The following is a 15700-nucleotide window of genomic DNA, read 5'->3' as shown; positions in this document are numbered from 1 at the left end:
TTAAATTGAAATTGTCTAAAAAAAGCTTAATTATACTGATAATGATTTATTGTTGAAAAGCACAAAAAATGAAAATCTTCCAAGAGACGCGGGGACCTTTTAAAAGCGCTGTACATGTTAGAACAGAAACGTGGTTCTGAAGAATAATAAAACAGAAAGGCCCAGTCTGCATGTAGACAAGGCTGATTCTTTTCTTCCTGATATGTAACTTACTTCTATTCAATACTGTTTTAAGATAACATGATCAAATTGTTCCTTTGACAACAGCGAGAACAAGAGTTTAAAAGCACCTTTTGATATGAAATCCTGCACAAAACCACATGGAACTACGACCTCAATCATATACATAAAAACTAATTAACACATTTACAACAGTGCCAACAAAGACTGAACAGTTTGAGCTTTATAAAAAAAAGATACCATTATGCAATGAATGAGTATTTGCTGGAATACCTACAGAATCAAAAAGCTACCGTTTCTACAAATATTTTTGCCTGAAAGATGCATTTTATGCCAAAAGCTCAAAAAGGTACCCACAGGAAAATTAACTATCATGACGAAAATGGTTCCAGCTTTTGAAATGAGAATATTTGCTGCCTTTCTTTGATTTATAAGACTTGAAATTGCATGTTGAGTTCTGGATTGTTGCTCTGACAATCAGTGTATGCATAATACAGGCCAAACTAAATTCTGTTTCTTCTCCAAACTCGTTCGACAAAAACTAGTTGGATGATGCAGGCAACAGGCACAAGAACAAAGGAGACTCCCATGAAAATGCATCTTTATTCATATTAGGTCATTTTTTTAAAGTTCCTTTGCGTATCAAGTATCATGTCATGAAAATATTCCACCATCCCAGTCCTCTCCGTCTCGCCTTCCGTCCATAATCTGCTCTTTCGTGTGGAATTCACAGAATGAGGTGACACTGTCAGCTTGGCTTAAGCCTATTATTTCCAAGTGAAGGGTGCAAAATGAGAAGTGCAGGCTCCCCTCCCTTCTTCGGTTGCTCAGGCACTTCTTTTTTCTTTTCCTCTCCATGTGCACATTCCAGATGTCCTGCAATGACCAGCAGCAGGTTTAAATGACCTCCAGTGGAAAAGCAGCCGCTGTGCACGGGCGCACACACAAACTTCTTTTGACAGAAGTCCAGCCCAGGTCAGATCTCAGATGTTTTGTACCCATTAGCTAATCCACATGGTGTGCAGACATTTGGCTTGAGGCTACATAAATACATCAATATACAATCACTTTACGGACACTCAGCTATTGTACACCGGCCCTCGTGGACTCATGCACCATCATGCACACGGCAGCAGCTACCAGGCTGTTCATGTCCATAGTGTTGACCAACTTGATGCTCCACACCCCCTTTTTCACAGTTACGACCCACAAACACAGCACTGTGCTGGTACTTTTTGGCTGCAGCTCGATATTATGTGCTAGGTTAGAATAAAATGTGTCAGGTGGGCAAATTTCTAAGGGACACGTGGAGAGTATTTTTAAAACTGAAAGGCAGATCATAAACTGTAATTCCCAAGAGCATTCACGATAACAGCTACACGTCGCTCCATGAGGAGGGTACAATTTGTCATCTGAAATTCTGAATTCAAGACAGATATCTTTTTACCTGGGATTTATGCCAATGACTCATTTGTGCAAGTCTTAAAATGTGTTCACAAGCTACAAAACATTCTTCAATCAGTATCGACGTTATACGTGCCATATCCATCTGAATATCAGCCAAACCACAGTGCAGACTAACAAGTAGTGTCTATCTATAAAATATTTACAGTACAGGCTCTTTTTTTGGTCATGGGTAAATGTAACAGCACAGAAGCACAGGCACATATACAGCATACTCTCCAATTTAAACGGCACACACACTGACTGACGGAACATTCAGTACCAACTTGCGGAGACTAAACAAACATGTAAGTGCAAGGAAAAAAAAATCTTAATATAAAACATCACACATTGATAACTGTGCTTAAATATCAGATAAACATTTACGTATTATTTTCATTTCACTTTACAAACATATGTTGTTTGTTCTGCATTGTTTCCCTCTATGTACATGAGCCGGTACAGAATTACAATGAACACTTACAAGGTGTTTTTGGTTAGATGGTAAAAGCGAATAAAAACAGGGAGGAGTTTGGCATGGTCTTTCCTGCATTTTAAAGTTTGTAATTTTTTCACTCCTTTTGTACACGTTGCCATCCTTCCTATCTATGTAGCCCTAACAGCTAATGTAAATTAGTAGTAGTACCATATGTCCTCATAAACTGTGGTGTCCCTTTATGCACGTTCCAGTCGATGAATGAGGACCACGACAGTTTCTGCTGGAGAGTGTCCATGAGCTGTTTAAATAAAGCTATATACAGATAATGTCACTCCGGCATCACTCCAGGTGATGTCTACATCTATACAGGCCACTTATATTAGACCTATGCCTCCTATTTCTTAAATTAAAACATGCCATTAACCTCTGCAATGTTCCATTTTCCTCCTTCAATGAGCAGCCAAATCCTGTTTGGAGTCCCTGTAATGTTCACATCATATAATAAACCACTTCCAGTCTTCACCGGCATCTCAGCGTTCCTTCACTGTATCCAGATGGGGTTGTTGCGGTCTGGTCGGCGGGGGTCGGTGGCTGTGGTGTTGCCAGTTGCAGTGAGGTCACTAAATGTGGAGAAAAACTGCTCCATCTCCTTCTGGAGCATCTGGTTTCGCCGCTCGGCGTCATCTTTGGCGCGCTCAGCGTTGCGCAGCTTGATCTCCGCCATGGTGTACTTCTTCCTCTCCTGGTCCAGCTCCTCATGGAGGTTCACCATCTCCGTCTCCAGCTCCAGGTTACGCTGCTCCAAGCTGCAAAGGAGACGTGCACAGGATTAGGATGAGGGACAGTAGTTTCAGTTTGTAACAGATGTGAAACTGTACAGCAAAGTGAATGAGAAAGGTGCTTAGCAATTTTGGCACACGGACTGTCTTTTGATTCTGTGATGTGTTTTTATCCTGAAACGTAAAAAAAAAAAAAAGCCTTCTCCAAATCACTTCACACTGCTGGAAGTATGTCACTTTTTAATGCTTGTCTGTTAATGGACTGCATTCAGCGTAGGCTCGAGAGTGATGTGAAGTTTTTTTTCAGTTCAGCCTAGTAAGACTGCTGTCACTGCTTCTATAGAAAAGTGACCAGGGTGCTCATTCAGACATGAAGCCAGCGTGTTCAGCTCCCTTCACGGAGGCCTTTACTAGTTAAGCTATTTCTCTTGTTTAGTAAATCAGTAGTAATTTCTAAGAACTTTGTAAGGAAAGTGGTTTTCCACTGAGTTATGTCCTGGACCATTTCCTTGGCTGAAGCCACACAGTCAGGCTTATTACATTTTCGTGCAATATTCTTCCTATTATCTGTTTTACAAACAACTATTTAACACAAGGCCATTCCCATAATTACTGCTAACCTTTTTAAATGAGATTATCTCTTGATACTGATCTCATGAAGGGATTTAGATGCCAGATGGAGACACAGTGTGTGTATTCAGTTCTATTATTATGATAGAGGGAAAGATAATAATAGATAATAGATATAAAGTCACTGCTTGCCAATAATTAAATATGAGCATCAATCAATGCTTCTAGTAATTTTCTTCTGCTTTTCACATATGCGACCCTACCTTTTAATCCTGGCTTCGTACTCAGTTTTCTGCTTGTGCATCTCCTGTTTAAGACTGGCCACTAGACTGTGCAGAGCACTGTGGCTGCCAGGTCCATTACCAACAGTGAATCCTTCACTATTATCACTACTGCTGGTGCCTCGACTGCTCCTCCCCGCTCCATCTCCTTCTCTATTGCTGTTCCTGCCCTCTCCCTCCCCTCCACCAGACTGAGGATTTTCATTATCCGGTGCTGCTCCGTCTAGGTCTTCATAGTGGCCTCCGTAGAAGTCCTGCTCTGGGCAGGTCGTGGTGGAGGAGCGACAGGAGGTGGAGTTGTCAGGAAGAGAAATTTCACAGGAGGAGGTGGACCAGGTGGCGCTGTCCACGCTCTGTTTGTCCTCACAGCTGGTGTTCAGACACGTGTTGGTGATCTGGTTCTGCTGCTGCAGGTTCTGATGGTTCAACTGGACGTTGTCATATGTGGACAGACGATTCTGGTTGGTCGTTTGATCCCCGTTGGAGCACTCTCGTGTTTTGTTGTTGTCCCGTAACATGACACAGCCATTCGGTACCCAAAGACCATTGCGGCCGTTCAGACTCCCTGTGACCATGTCAGTGCCAGAAATGCCCATGCGAACAACTCCAGTCCCATTTCCTGCAGCGCTCGTCACGCCACTGGTGCCCATTTTTGTGCCTGAGCTTTTGAGTGCCCCACTACGGCGAGCTGGTAAACTCCCACCTCCAGTTAGAGACGGACTCTTTTCTAGATTTGGATCTGAGGAGGGTGAGGAGCTGAAGGATCCATTCGTAACAATGCCGCTGCCTTTACTGAAGGCCGGGTTCTTTTTTACAGTCAGCGGTGGACTGCGGGTGATGTCAAAGCGTCCTATGACACCGTTACGGGGACTCGCTGATCGCGGGGAGCCACTGTTGTCTACATGCTGACGGTGCGAAGGAGACTCGGGTGCCTCCCAAACACACTGACGCACCACCTGGGTGTTGTTGTTCTCGGCGTTCTGGGACACTGTAGTGATGGTGGAGGTAGTTGTAGCGGCTTGTCGCCGTGGCAGTTCAATGTTGTTGTTGACGAGCTCTAGAGCTGTGGGGCTGTCTTCATCTCGGGGGAAAAGCACATCATGGCGGCCAATCAACACAGCCATGAGCTGCTGGACCAGAACAGTACCTGACAAAACAAGACCACACATCATAACTTTACTTTAAAACCACTACTCATTTCAGATAAGCCCAGCATTAATGTTAAATACTAAAAAGAAAGATAAATGGAACTGTTCCTCTTGAACACTGACCTTCCATAATAGCTACTGGATCCTCAATTTTTGGCCTCAGGATATTTGGCCCAAAGACTGTGGCCAGGTTCTGGACGCTCATTTTATTCACCCCTGAATATGACTGGACTTCATCAAGAAATCTACGAAACAGGAAAATATTATGTGTGTGTGCTATATTTTCTGTGTTCAATAATGGCTGTAATTTGAAATTTAATCTATTTCAACTATCAATGAATACCTGCAGATGTACTTGAGGAGGTTGTAGTTCACTGGAGGTAGACTTTCCACAAGCCGTTTCAACTCCTTCATACCCTGCAGATAATGGATGTTGTTTAGTCACGTTTAATCATGAGAAATATTTCATATCAGAAGTTGACATCAATCATAACGAATTTACACAACAATCACATCCACAGACCGAATAGAAAACAAATCAGTGAAAATGAGGGGAAATGCACTGCATGTAGCAAATAGTGGAGAGCTTAGAAAAAATCTTTTTCTTTTATAAGATATTTATGAAAGTATTGATTAAAAGAATCATCATCTGTCTTAAACAAACAATGAATATTAACTTATTGTTGTCGTTTGTTGACGGGTAAACGGGTACAAAGGAGTTTTTATAACCCAAGGAAGCATGTTTTGTCTTTACGACGGAATCTTAAAGAGCCCATATTATGCTTTTCAAGTTTTTCTTCTTTCCTTTAGTGTGTTAAAGCTTTTTTGTGCATTTAAAAAGTCAGAAATGTTACAAAACCCAAAGCCCATGCGAAGAGAGTTATTCGCTCTCACAGAAAACACTGCTCCTTACCTGGGCGAAACACTTAAGGTCTAGATTTTTCCTTCAGTTACTTATTTATGTCGCCATGAAGGCGTCTTAGCAGTTTGTCCCTTAAAGAATAAACTGCTTCCTCACAGTCATTATTTTCTCACTGTGGTTACCGCTGTTAGGACTCTGCCTTTACTCATAGATACTCGACTGACTGATCAGAGCAAAATGGGCTTTTAAGGAGGCCTTTAAGGGACGGGAGCAAAAATAGAGCATTTCAGACCAACAATAAAAAAGAGGTGCTGCAGGAATGTACAGTATAAGAAAAATACTGTGTTTGTTTAACAAACATATCCTATTAGTCCCAAAAACATAAAATTATAAACCTAGAATGTGGGCTCTTTAACAACTATTTTAAGAATCCATGCATTTAAGATCCAATTTTCCACTTTTTTTGCTATTTTACAAATGAAAACTCTCTTTATCCTTTACACAAAGGCGCAAAACAAAACAGAAACACATCAAACGTAATCAATATGAGCACCTATATACTACTTATTTTCATGTACCACTGAATCTGAAGTCTTGTCAGTTGGACTGAGAACCAAGAACCTGTTGCAATCCACAGGCAAATGTTAAAAAAAATTCTCAGAAAAAAATATGAATTCTTCTCACTCTGTTCCTTCTTCACTTCAAAGCCCTGGGGGGCTTAAAAAGCAGAGGAGCTCTCATCAACACTCATTTAAACATATCTGTGGATTTGCAAACAAGAGCGCAAGGGTTAAGATGTTTTGGACACTGAGGAACCAACAGACAGACCCCTGCTGCTGTCTGTGCCTCATGGTGTGACAGAAATCCTATTTAGATGTTAGAGGTTAAGACAGGCACAACAAAGTAATTGTGTAGAGAAGCAGCAGAGTAGAGATTACTAGTCGGCAAGAGAGCAGATTTATACCACATAGCAAGACTGCGATGAGATGAGAGGAGTTCTCAGCTCTTGCATCTGCTGACACATAAATTGAACCTAAAGAATCGTCATTCATAGGGATAAAGTGTGTGAAAGCCAATTTGTTGGTCGATACAGCTAAACAGAAAGTCACCGCGGCTTCTTTCTTACCATTTCATCATCTTTGCCTAGGAGCTTTGCACAGGCCAGGAACTCATCAAACTTTTGGAAGGGGATGACGGGCTCCGGCAGCTCTCTGAGATACAGCTTCAGGAGAGAGGCCACTGTGTGTACGTCCGTGTTACTGTAGAGAATGACAAGACACCAATAAAGACGGGGCAAGGCCGAGGTCATTATTTATTAAAGGTACGTGGCATGGAGGCAATTCAGCATGAAGCCTCCTGCAAGAACAGTGCTGTCAGGAATGAGAAGAGAAGACTGTGTAAATACAATGGATGAAATAAAACACAGAGCAGTTCAAAGTGCGAAGAACCACAAATGTGTTTGCTATGATCTTATTATAATTAGTTAAAGACGAAGCTAAGGCTGAAAACGGGAAAACATTTAGCCTGGAAATAGCTAAACTGACCTCCCAGCATCTCTATAGTTCACTATGACAAACTGTACTTTTATTTTGCACAGAAACTAAGGTGTATAAAAGATAGTTTACTGCTCCACAGAGGCTTACATTTCCAATGTTTGTGATAAGCTTATTAACTGTCACCAAGCTGTTGTCGGATATTTAAAAGGCCACAGTTAGTAAATCCTGTGCGATTACAACTAGCAGGCTAAACCCCAGAACTTTTGTCTTCCCTTTGTTGCAAAGAGAGTAATCACACACACACTGTTAATGTGTGCTTATGACGTATATAATCAATGTCAGTGGTGTTTTTTAAGACTGCGATCCTTCCTCTAAACGGCAAGAGCATCAGAACCATTTTTTCGACACTTCCTAGTTACTCCGTCAAGGAGGCAGAGCCTCAGTGGAGTTATGTGTGTGTGTGTGTGTGTGTGTGTCTGTGTCTCTGTCTGTCTGTCTGTCTGTCTGTCTGTCTGTCTGTCTGCAACAGCACTCAAAAACGGACTAATGGATTTGGATGAAATTTTCAGGGAAGATCAGAAATGATGCAAGGATCAACTGAATAGAAGTTGGCAGTGATGCGGCTTATAGTCTGGAACCACGGATTTGTTAAAGACTTCTGTATCATTGCCAGATAGTGGCACGGCGCCACTGTAGCTATTACAACAAGTGAACACTACATCAGCTGCCTGCTGACGATCATGATTGCGATCCTGTTACAAATCAACTGCTACGGACTTATCGGGACTTATCCGTCGAAAATGACACAAGGAACAATTGATAAAAGTGGGGAGATGTTTCCAAGTCCCATCAATCCCTGCTACATGTTTAGGTCATGCAATTCGGTATCCGTACATAACGTACAAATGCATAACACACGCCTGTGCTCAGCACAAGGTCATTTTGGTAGTGGGTACATCAATACTAAATGGCCACATTTTATGTTGCCGTGATTTCGCACACAAATTTTTTCAACAATTCATCCGTCGGAAACGACGTAACGACTGAGTAGCCTTGGCGGAGTACTGTGCTTTCTGAGTGCTTTTCTTGTTTTTTTTCTGTCATAAACCCTCCATTCTCTTTTGTTTCTGATAAAACAGTGACGAATATCTTTGATTTTTCTGTATGTTTTGGCTATGCTCGCCCCAATGTCTAATCTTTCATACTGATCAATAAATTCATTCTGTTTGACAGCAGACCTGCTGCAGCACTGGTCATCCTTGCAATGGTGAGTTACAATATTTTTAAACTACACCGAGACTCCCCCTAAGCCAGGCATAACACCATACTGAGCAGCTGTAGCTTACTCTGTCAGTCTTGCTACGATTGCTCCACTCTTCAGCTATCCTTGGGTGCCATAAAATGCATCACTACAGGTGCATTAGTGCAGCAATGTCACATCAAGCACCTTCTGTAAACCTCCGGTATACTGCACACAGGCTTAATTCATTGTATGAATTTGTTTGGACATAAGATAAGATTTCACTAATCTCACAGGGAAATTTGCAGTCTATAACCAGGACAGTGCAAAAAAAATATGTAGAGACATCTGTAAGAAAAATAAGGGCACTGAAGAGCTCAATGAAGAACTGTGTGTGGGAGAATCATGGAAACTAAAGCAAGAAAATGTCACATAAACAAGGAAAAAAGATAAAAAGTAACACAAAGATGGAACAACACGAACACTGGGGCAGCTTAGATGATCTGGCAGAAAGACAAGAGGATTTCCACTGTCGGCTTAGAGACAGTAATGAGCCAACGAGGGGCAGCTGGTGAGCAGGCAGGAGGCTACGAGGCTAATGATGGAATCAGCACAGTGAAGGACATCGAGGAACCAAAATCTGGTAGAGGACGGTGTAGTTACGACCACTGCACAGCGGAAACAAGAGGGCAGGGATGTGTCATTGTGCAGGTGACAAAATGGTCCCAAGTGTGAACTTGTGCCCCGTGTTTCGAAGAAGAGGTGAGATGTTGATGGATAGCCTGAGACCCGACAGGCCAATCCAGGTTTTATTGATGGTTGACAGATTAGATGGTGGGAGTGGAGGATGGAGCGGAAGAGACAGGAAGAAGATACAGGACAGGTATATTCTATTACTCGCGTATTACTGTGTCAGTCTGAGTTATGGATGAAGGCTGTCACATTAAAAAACAGTGTTGGGTCTCTAGATGCAGCCACACAGCACATAACACGAAGGCACCTCTGTTTAGGTGATCTTTAAAATGGTGCCAGGCTTGTTCTGTTGTGCAGAAATATATGGTTAACTGTAGAAATGTTACATGCTTTTAGCTAAACAACCCATCTTAATTCACTGAATGATTCACACCTGAATATTCCAGCATGGAGAAAGCTACATATTGACTTATATTTGCGCCAATGTAATCAACTTAACTTCTTAAATTGCAAACATAAACAGCAGCAAGGTAAAACTCAACCTCCGTCTCCCATTCAACAACATCTGGAGCTGTCACTCAAAAACTCATTTGCCAATGAGGACGCAAACCCGAAAATACCTGCCCCTGTGAGAGGTTTGTGTTAGAAATGCAAACAATGTCAGGCAGTGCAAACAGGGGAGCTGGGGTGAGGAGTGAAGGCAAAAGTGTAATCAGTGAGAAGGGAGCAGAAGGTACTGTGAAGCCAATTATATCCCAGCTAGAATTTTCTTTTAGTCAGAAGGTTTTGCAAAGTTTAAGTAATGTTTTTAGTGGGAATTGCTTTTTCAGCTCAAAGAATATTCTTCAGGATAAAGTTCTGTCAAGACTTTTCTCTAAAAATGCTGGTAGAATGTTTGCTGATTGTTGAAACGTTGTGGCAATTCTTTATGAAAGAATGCTCAGCAATGTGTTTCCTCAGCAACATCCTGAGAATACTGCAGGCAAAATCCTACCTTTGTGAAAACACAACATTACGGGAATGTTTTACAAAACACATTATGTCTTCTGAGGCCACTGGAACAAATGCTGCAAACATTTTTTGAATGTTAGTTTGAGAACAGTATAATCGGACAACATCCTCCAAATATTCTCTGGATGTCCCAAATGAAACAATCTGTCTTAGTTGACATTTGACCTTCTAAGAACATTGTTGGAAATCGGAAATGTCCATATTATGTTCTTTGAACATTAGATTAAAATGTTTTCTTTAGAACATTATTAGAACTTGCAGGGAACATACTTGAATTTCCCTCGGTATTAATAAAGTATCTGTCTATCTATCCATCCATCTATCCATGCATCCATCCATCCATCCATCCATCCATCCATCTATTCATTCATCCATCCATCCACAACTAAAAATAACAAATGATCTGTTGCAAGTTATGAGTTCTATTTTACCTTTCTTTCACCCATCTTTTTCTTTCACACTTTTTATTGGATTTCTTAAGAAGTTTGGTTTAATTCTACTGGCACAAATGTGATTCCACACAACCGCACATTTCTAATTGTGCCGCAGGAGTGAATTGAATTTAACCTTCCACAAAAGAGTCCCTGTTTAAAAGCCTTTTATTGCAGCACACATTCCCACTTGCCAGGAAAAGCAGGTGTATTCAATCAGAGTAATGATTCCACATCTGGATTGGTGTTTGCTGGTTCACTGGAACAGCTTATTGGGACACATAATGGAGGTTAATGTGTTCAGTCCCACCTGTGTTCTTCCTGCGATGTGGGAAAGCTATATTGTTTTGTAGCAGGCTAGTTAGCACTTCCTCTATTTAGTGACTAATCTTTTTAAATACAATATATATGATCATGAGACACCATTTTTCGTTTTACTGTTGGCAGAGTACTGAAAAAAAACAGAGCTTTAGAGAGCTATTGTGTGAAACGAGCTGTACCATTTTCTGGTCTGAGTGAGCATGAAAAGCAGAGCGATGCCAATCAAGCACCACTCAGTCTAAAGAAGCAAGAAAAAGCACCTGTGGAGGAAGACAAAGGGTTTGTACAGCCTCTAAATGTATCATATAATGTGTTTAGTGCCTGCATTCGCTAAATATTTATGAATAATTGTGCACATAAACATTTAAAACTTGAACTTATACCACAAAATGATATGGTTAAAAAAATCTGAATGATCTGCTACAGGATACAACTCAACTTTTCAGCTGAACTGCAGGCTGTGTTTACAAAGAGGAGACAGGAAACTACTGTGGAAAGAAATTAGAGAGACTGAGAGGGAACTATGACATTCTCAAGCAGTAAAATAAATGCAGCATGGTTCAACAGCAGTATACAGAAAAACAAGTTGTCAGCAAGTTGCTGGAAGATTAAAGAACCCAGATGGGACATGGAGTATTAAAAAAAACAAAAACACGAAGAATCCTGAGAAAGTTTTGAGAGATCTCGTGCATAACTTTCTCGGGATCTCGCAAAACTATTGGTAAATACACTTCTGGGTCTTTTTGGTATTATGAAGAAACAACAATGGAGGACACCCACCTGTAGTAGAGTTTGAGTTTTATTTTGAAATCGGCCTAAAATGTAAAGACATTCAAGCAGTGCTTAGCAAGAGGCACAGTTTTCACATAAGCGAAGAGCAAACGTCCAATAAGACTGATGCAACTTTTGCGAGATCCAGAGTAAGTTTTGTGAGATCTCGCAAAAGATATCTCAATTTTTCTTTACCTCGCCCTGTTTTTTTTTTCTTTCTCCATGTCCCCTTCGAGGTTCCGTAGAAGATGCCTCCACCATGGTGAAACATCATTCCAAAGATGAAGTGCAGTCGTGTGAAAAATGCCTCGTTTGTAGAAGTTGTATATAGAGACACTTTCCACCACGGCTATACGTGTGGGCACTTGGAGAAATGTTGCTCATATTGTTCTCAGGTTGTAGCATTTTTTTGTAAGACAATTAATCAAAATGTGTCATGCTACACAAAAGACATTTTGGAGTTTTCTCTACTTCCAATTCTACTTCTAGCCATGACTGCACTGTTCACCGTTCTTGTAATGATGAATTAATTGACCTATAGAACACATTTCGTTCACAGAAGTAACCTCAAACTTCTCTCCTTTGTCTGAGAAGCTTCGTATTTATTAGAATTTGGAGCCAAATTTGAATTCACTAAACTATAGAACTTTCCACGTAGTCCCACAGTGGATCCTTCCTTGTGTCCTTGCGGGATGATACAGGTTTAAAATGCAAAACAGGTACAGAAAAGCTCTTCCATTCAAGTCTCTAACTAGATGCAGCTACAGGACAACAGGTTCACCCGTGTGGTCGACTGATTCGGTCAAGAATCGGAACATATCAACTAGACATTAAAATGCACTGAGGAAATCTAACCAGCTGCGACGCTCACGTTTTTTCTTACCAATCAAAAGAAGGTTTCTCTCCACAGTCAAAGGCATCCTGCAGCTCTTTGACCAGGTTGGCCTGACCCGGCAGCCTGAATAGACCCTCTTCCCGAAGGCCCCACTGCCGAATGAAATCCACACACTGCTCCACCAGCATAGGGGCGAGCTTGTTCCCAAAGCGGCGCTCGTACCGCACCGTCTCCTCCAGCTTCTGACCGAAGATCCCTGAAACACAAGATGACATGTTTAATCATCGTATGGCAGTAACAGGAGTCCATATTGTTCGTCACATTCAAATATTCACTCATAATGGCAAAGTGTATTATATTAGAGCTATTTGAAATGCTGCATGTCTACACAATACGGAAATGAAAGGTAATAATCAATAATCTGTATTATTATAAACAGCAGCAATTTGTTCTTTTACAATTTTGTCATATTTAAATGCACTATAAAACATCATTCGATATCTGCTTTTATTTGAAGGAAAAATTATGTATATTAAGGATTAAAAATAGTAAATAATTTAATTAATATTTTCCCCATTTAGTTCAACTGCACACAGCATCTAAGAAATTCAAAGAATAAGTATTAATTTACTCATTAACTGTAAAAAGAACAAAAAACAAATGACAATAAAGACTTTCTGATTCATACATCAAATATCTGTATTTTACAGATCAGAATTCCTTCTTTTCCCATCTGCGATCTTAAAATTACACAGCTTATACTGGATTTTCTTGTATTGAAATGAACAAAAACATATATTTATCTGAAATATATTTATCATTATTTTCAGTTATTAATTTCTACAGTTTTTGAACATTATAGTTTTCGGCTATTTTTTATGTATATTTTTTTGGCCCACTTTTTTGAAATTTATTTTTTTTTACAGGATTTAATTTTACATTGTACATAGATTATTTGGATAGAATTGTTACGCCGTATCATTCTGACACAGAAAAGAAAGGTTTATCTTTTGAATACTAACACTCTCTAACTTCCTCTCTCAAAGTGAAGGGAGCAAGTTCCAACCAAAGTACAAAAGAGAAATAATTAGCATACCAGCTCCAGCTAGAGCAACATCAAAGCGAGCAGTTAAATCGATTGAAAAAGATTCACGATAAGGTTGTGCAGGCGGAATATGTACACCCACAAAGCCTTGTCTGATGATCAAATCTCTAACTTCCTGCTGAGCACCTCTCGCGTTTTGTCTGAGGCGGACGCCGTCGAAAAAAAAAAAGACCGATTTCAATTTGCAGCCGTCTCATGTGGACGCAACACAAGAGGGGATTAAAGCGGCCTTCCTGAGAGATTTGGATCTGCATACTTTTCCGGTCTCCAGATACAGACAGAGGCGACTCACACACATGCCTACACGTGGTACGATGAGGTACTGTACCCGCTGAACCAGGGTCCTCGAGCTCTGGACAGCACGCAGCGGCCGAAAAACAACTGGAGCTTACAATATCATAAACCAATAACTGTGGCGGAAATAAATGTTTTCCAACAGGTGTGTTCAGAATTGGATGCACCTTACTAATAATATCATGTTGTCATACTCACCCCTCTTGAAAATGACACAACTCGTAAGCTTCCGGAGGAAATGCCTATTAATAAATTTGTGATAAGAGAACACGCCAGGGAATTTAAAGCGCCTGCATTCTAACATTTTCCAAAAACCAGCCTCAGTCTTTCCACTTTCTACAAAAAGCAAGATAAGAGTCCTGAAACAAAAAGGATGCATCAGTCTGATAGCAGGCCAGTCAAACTGTTTCCATCTTCATCTCTCAGAAAATCCTCTTTGTTAAAAACAGAAGCAGCTCATCAGAAGTGTGGAGACGCCCGAGGGATTTTTCCAGCAATCCAAATAAGACAAAACGGTAAACAGTCACAAAATCCCAAGAAATACAAGAAGCCATGCGTCCATTTTGAAAATCTTACACAGATCAGAGTCAAACACAGATAAGTCAAAATCCACCGCTGGAAAGAGTGATTAATGTCCTCATGTATCGAAAAGGAGAACAAATGGGGAAAAGTGACTGGATGAAAAGGAGGTCATCCCTCCAGACGTTCTGGTCATGAGTCTAGGAATGTTTTCCTGGGTCACATGTAACTGTGTGTGTGCAGCAGCTTATGGTGGAGTGTGTGCTTGTGTTTGTATGGATGTTTGCTGTTCCCACCGGGCTGCAGCTCAACCGCAAGTTGTGTGTGTGTGTATGACACCTCCATTCTGCAGCCACTCAACTGTTTCCTTCAACAGTCTCCGGTGCTGTCACACACACACACACACACACACACACACACACACACACACACACACACACACACACACACACACACACACACACACACACACACACATCACAACAGCAGCACACAGTGAACTCCTGAGGTCCAGACACAACACGGCCTATTTTTTCCCATTCCGTGCTTCCTACTTCCTCTTTCTTGTCTTTGATTCTTTTTCGTTGGTGCAGTTGGATGAATGTTCCTCAAATATGTGAGGTAATGTTGGTACTGAAAAGAACATCATAAACAGTAAAGGATGAACAAATAGGCAAGGAAGTAGGTTTGCTTTGGAGCCTGACATAATTTTAAAGTTACTACGGTGAGTTGGAAGAAGGATTTAAACAATGTTAGTGCCGCTAATTTGTACTGCAATGCAAATATTTGAACAGATACTGGATTTGATTGGCTCAGAATGGATATTAATAGTATTTAACCCATGCTGCCTTTGCAGAAACTACATGTCAGTCAAGGTAGGGCATATATTTGATAAAGTTACATTTCCCAGAATGTTGGAACTTTATAAAAGGCAAAAAGACAAGAAATATCTAAGACATAAGAAATACAGATAGTAGAATTAGAACTTTCACATTCTGTTCAAATAGTGTAAAAACACAGCTGCACAGAACACCATTTGTAGTTATGAGGCAAAATAAACGAGTACTGTTTGAACAGTCATTTACTGAAACGCTTATTCTACGAATATTCCAATATTTTGAGATAAGTTTATTAAAGATTTTTCATCTGTAGGCCGTGAGTCTGGGATGTATACAGTTTTAACTATTGATTATGAATCTATTTCATAATATTTTAATTGCTTCAGATGCATTAGTATATTGTAGGGTCTTAAAACCTTAATATTTAAACTCATCACATTAAT

At 40.5% G+C, this 15700-nt stretch overlaps 1 protein-coding gene across 4 annotated transcripts in view; it reads right to left on the bottom strand.

Moving 5' to 3' along the window:
- Positions 1-764: 764 nt before the first annotated feature.
- arhgap24 (Rho GTPase activating protein 24) overlaps positions 765-15700 on the bottom strand; it is an 84524-nt gene continuing 69588 nt past the window's right edge. For all 4 annotated transcript variants that reach the window (XM_022211018.2, XM_022211019.2, XM_022211020.2 and 1 more), the window contains 6 exons: positions 12549-12756; positions 6829-6961; positions 5184-5257; positions 4964-5085; positions 3675-4839; positions 765-2868 (listed from right to left, as the gene is read on the bottom strand). In XM_022211018.2, coding sequence (XP_022066710.1) covers positions 2604-2868; positions 3675-4839; positions 4964-5085; positions 5184-5257; positions 6829-6961; positions 12549-12756 — 1967 coding nt within the window. In that variant the 3' untranslated portion in view covers positions 765-2603. The remainder of the gene's footprint in view (positions 2869-3674; positions 4840-4963; positions 5086-5183; positions 5258-6828; positions 6962-12548; positions 12757-15700) is intronic.

The sequence above is a fragment of the Acanthochromis polyacanthus genome, chromosome 18 (assembly GCF_021347895.1).
Source record: "Acanthochromis polyacanthus isolate Apoly-LR-REF ecotype Palm Island chromosome 18, KAUST_Apoly_ChrSc, whole genome shotgun sequence".
Taxonomy (NCBI): Eukaryota; Metazoa; Chordata; class Actinopteri; family Pomacentridae; genus Acanthochromis; species Acanthochromis polyacanthus.
Note: the sequence above shows the minus strand (reverse complement) of the source record. Positions and strands in the feature narration are given on the sequence as shown.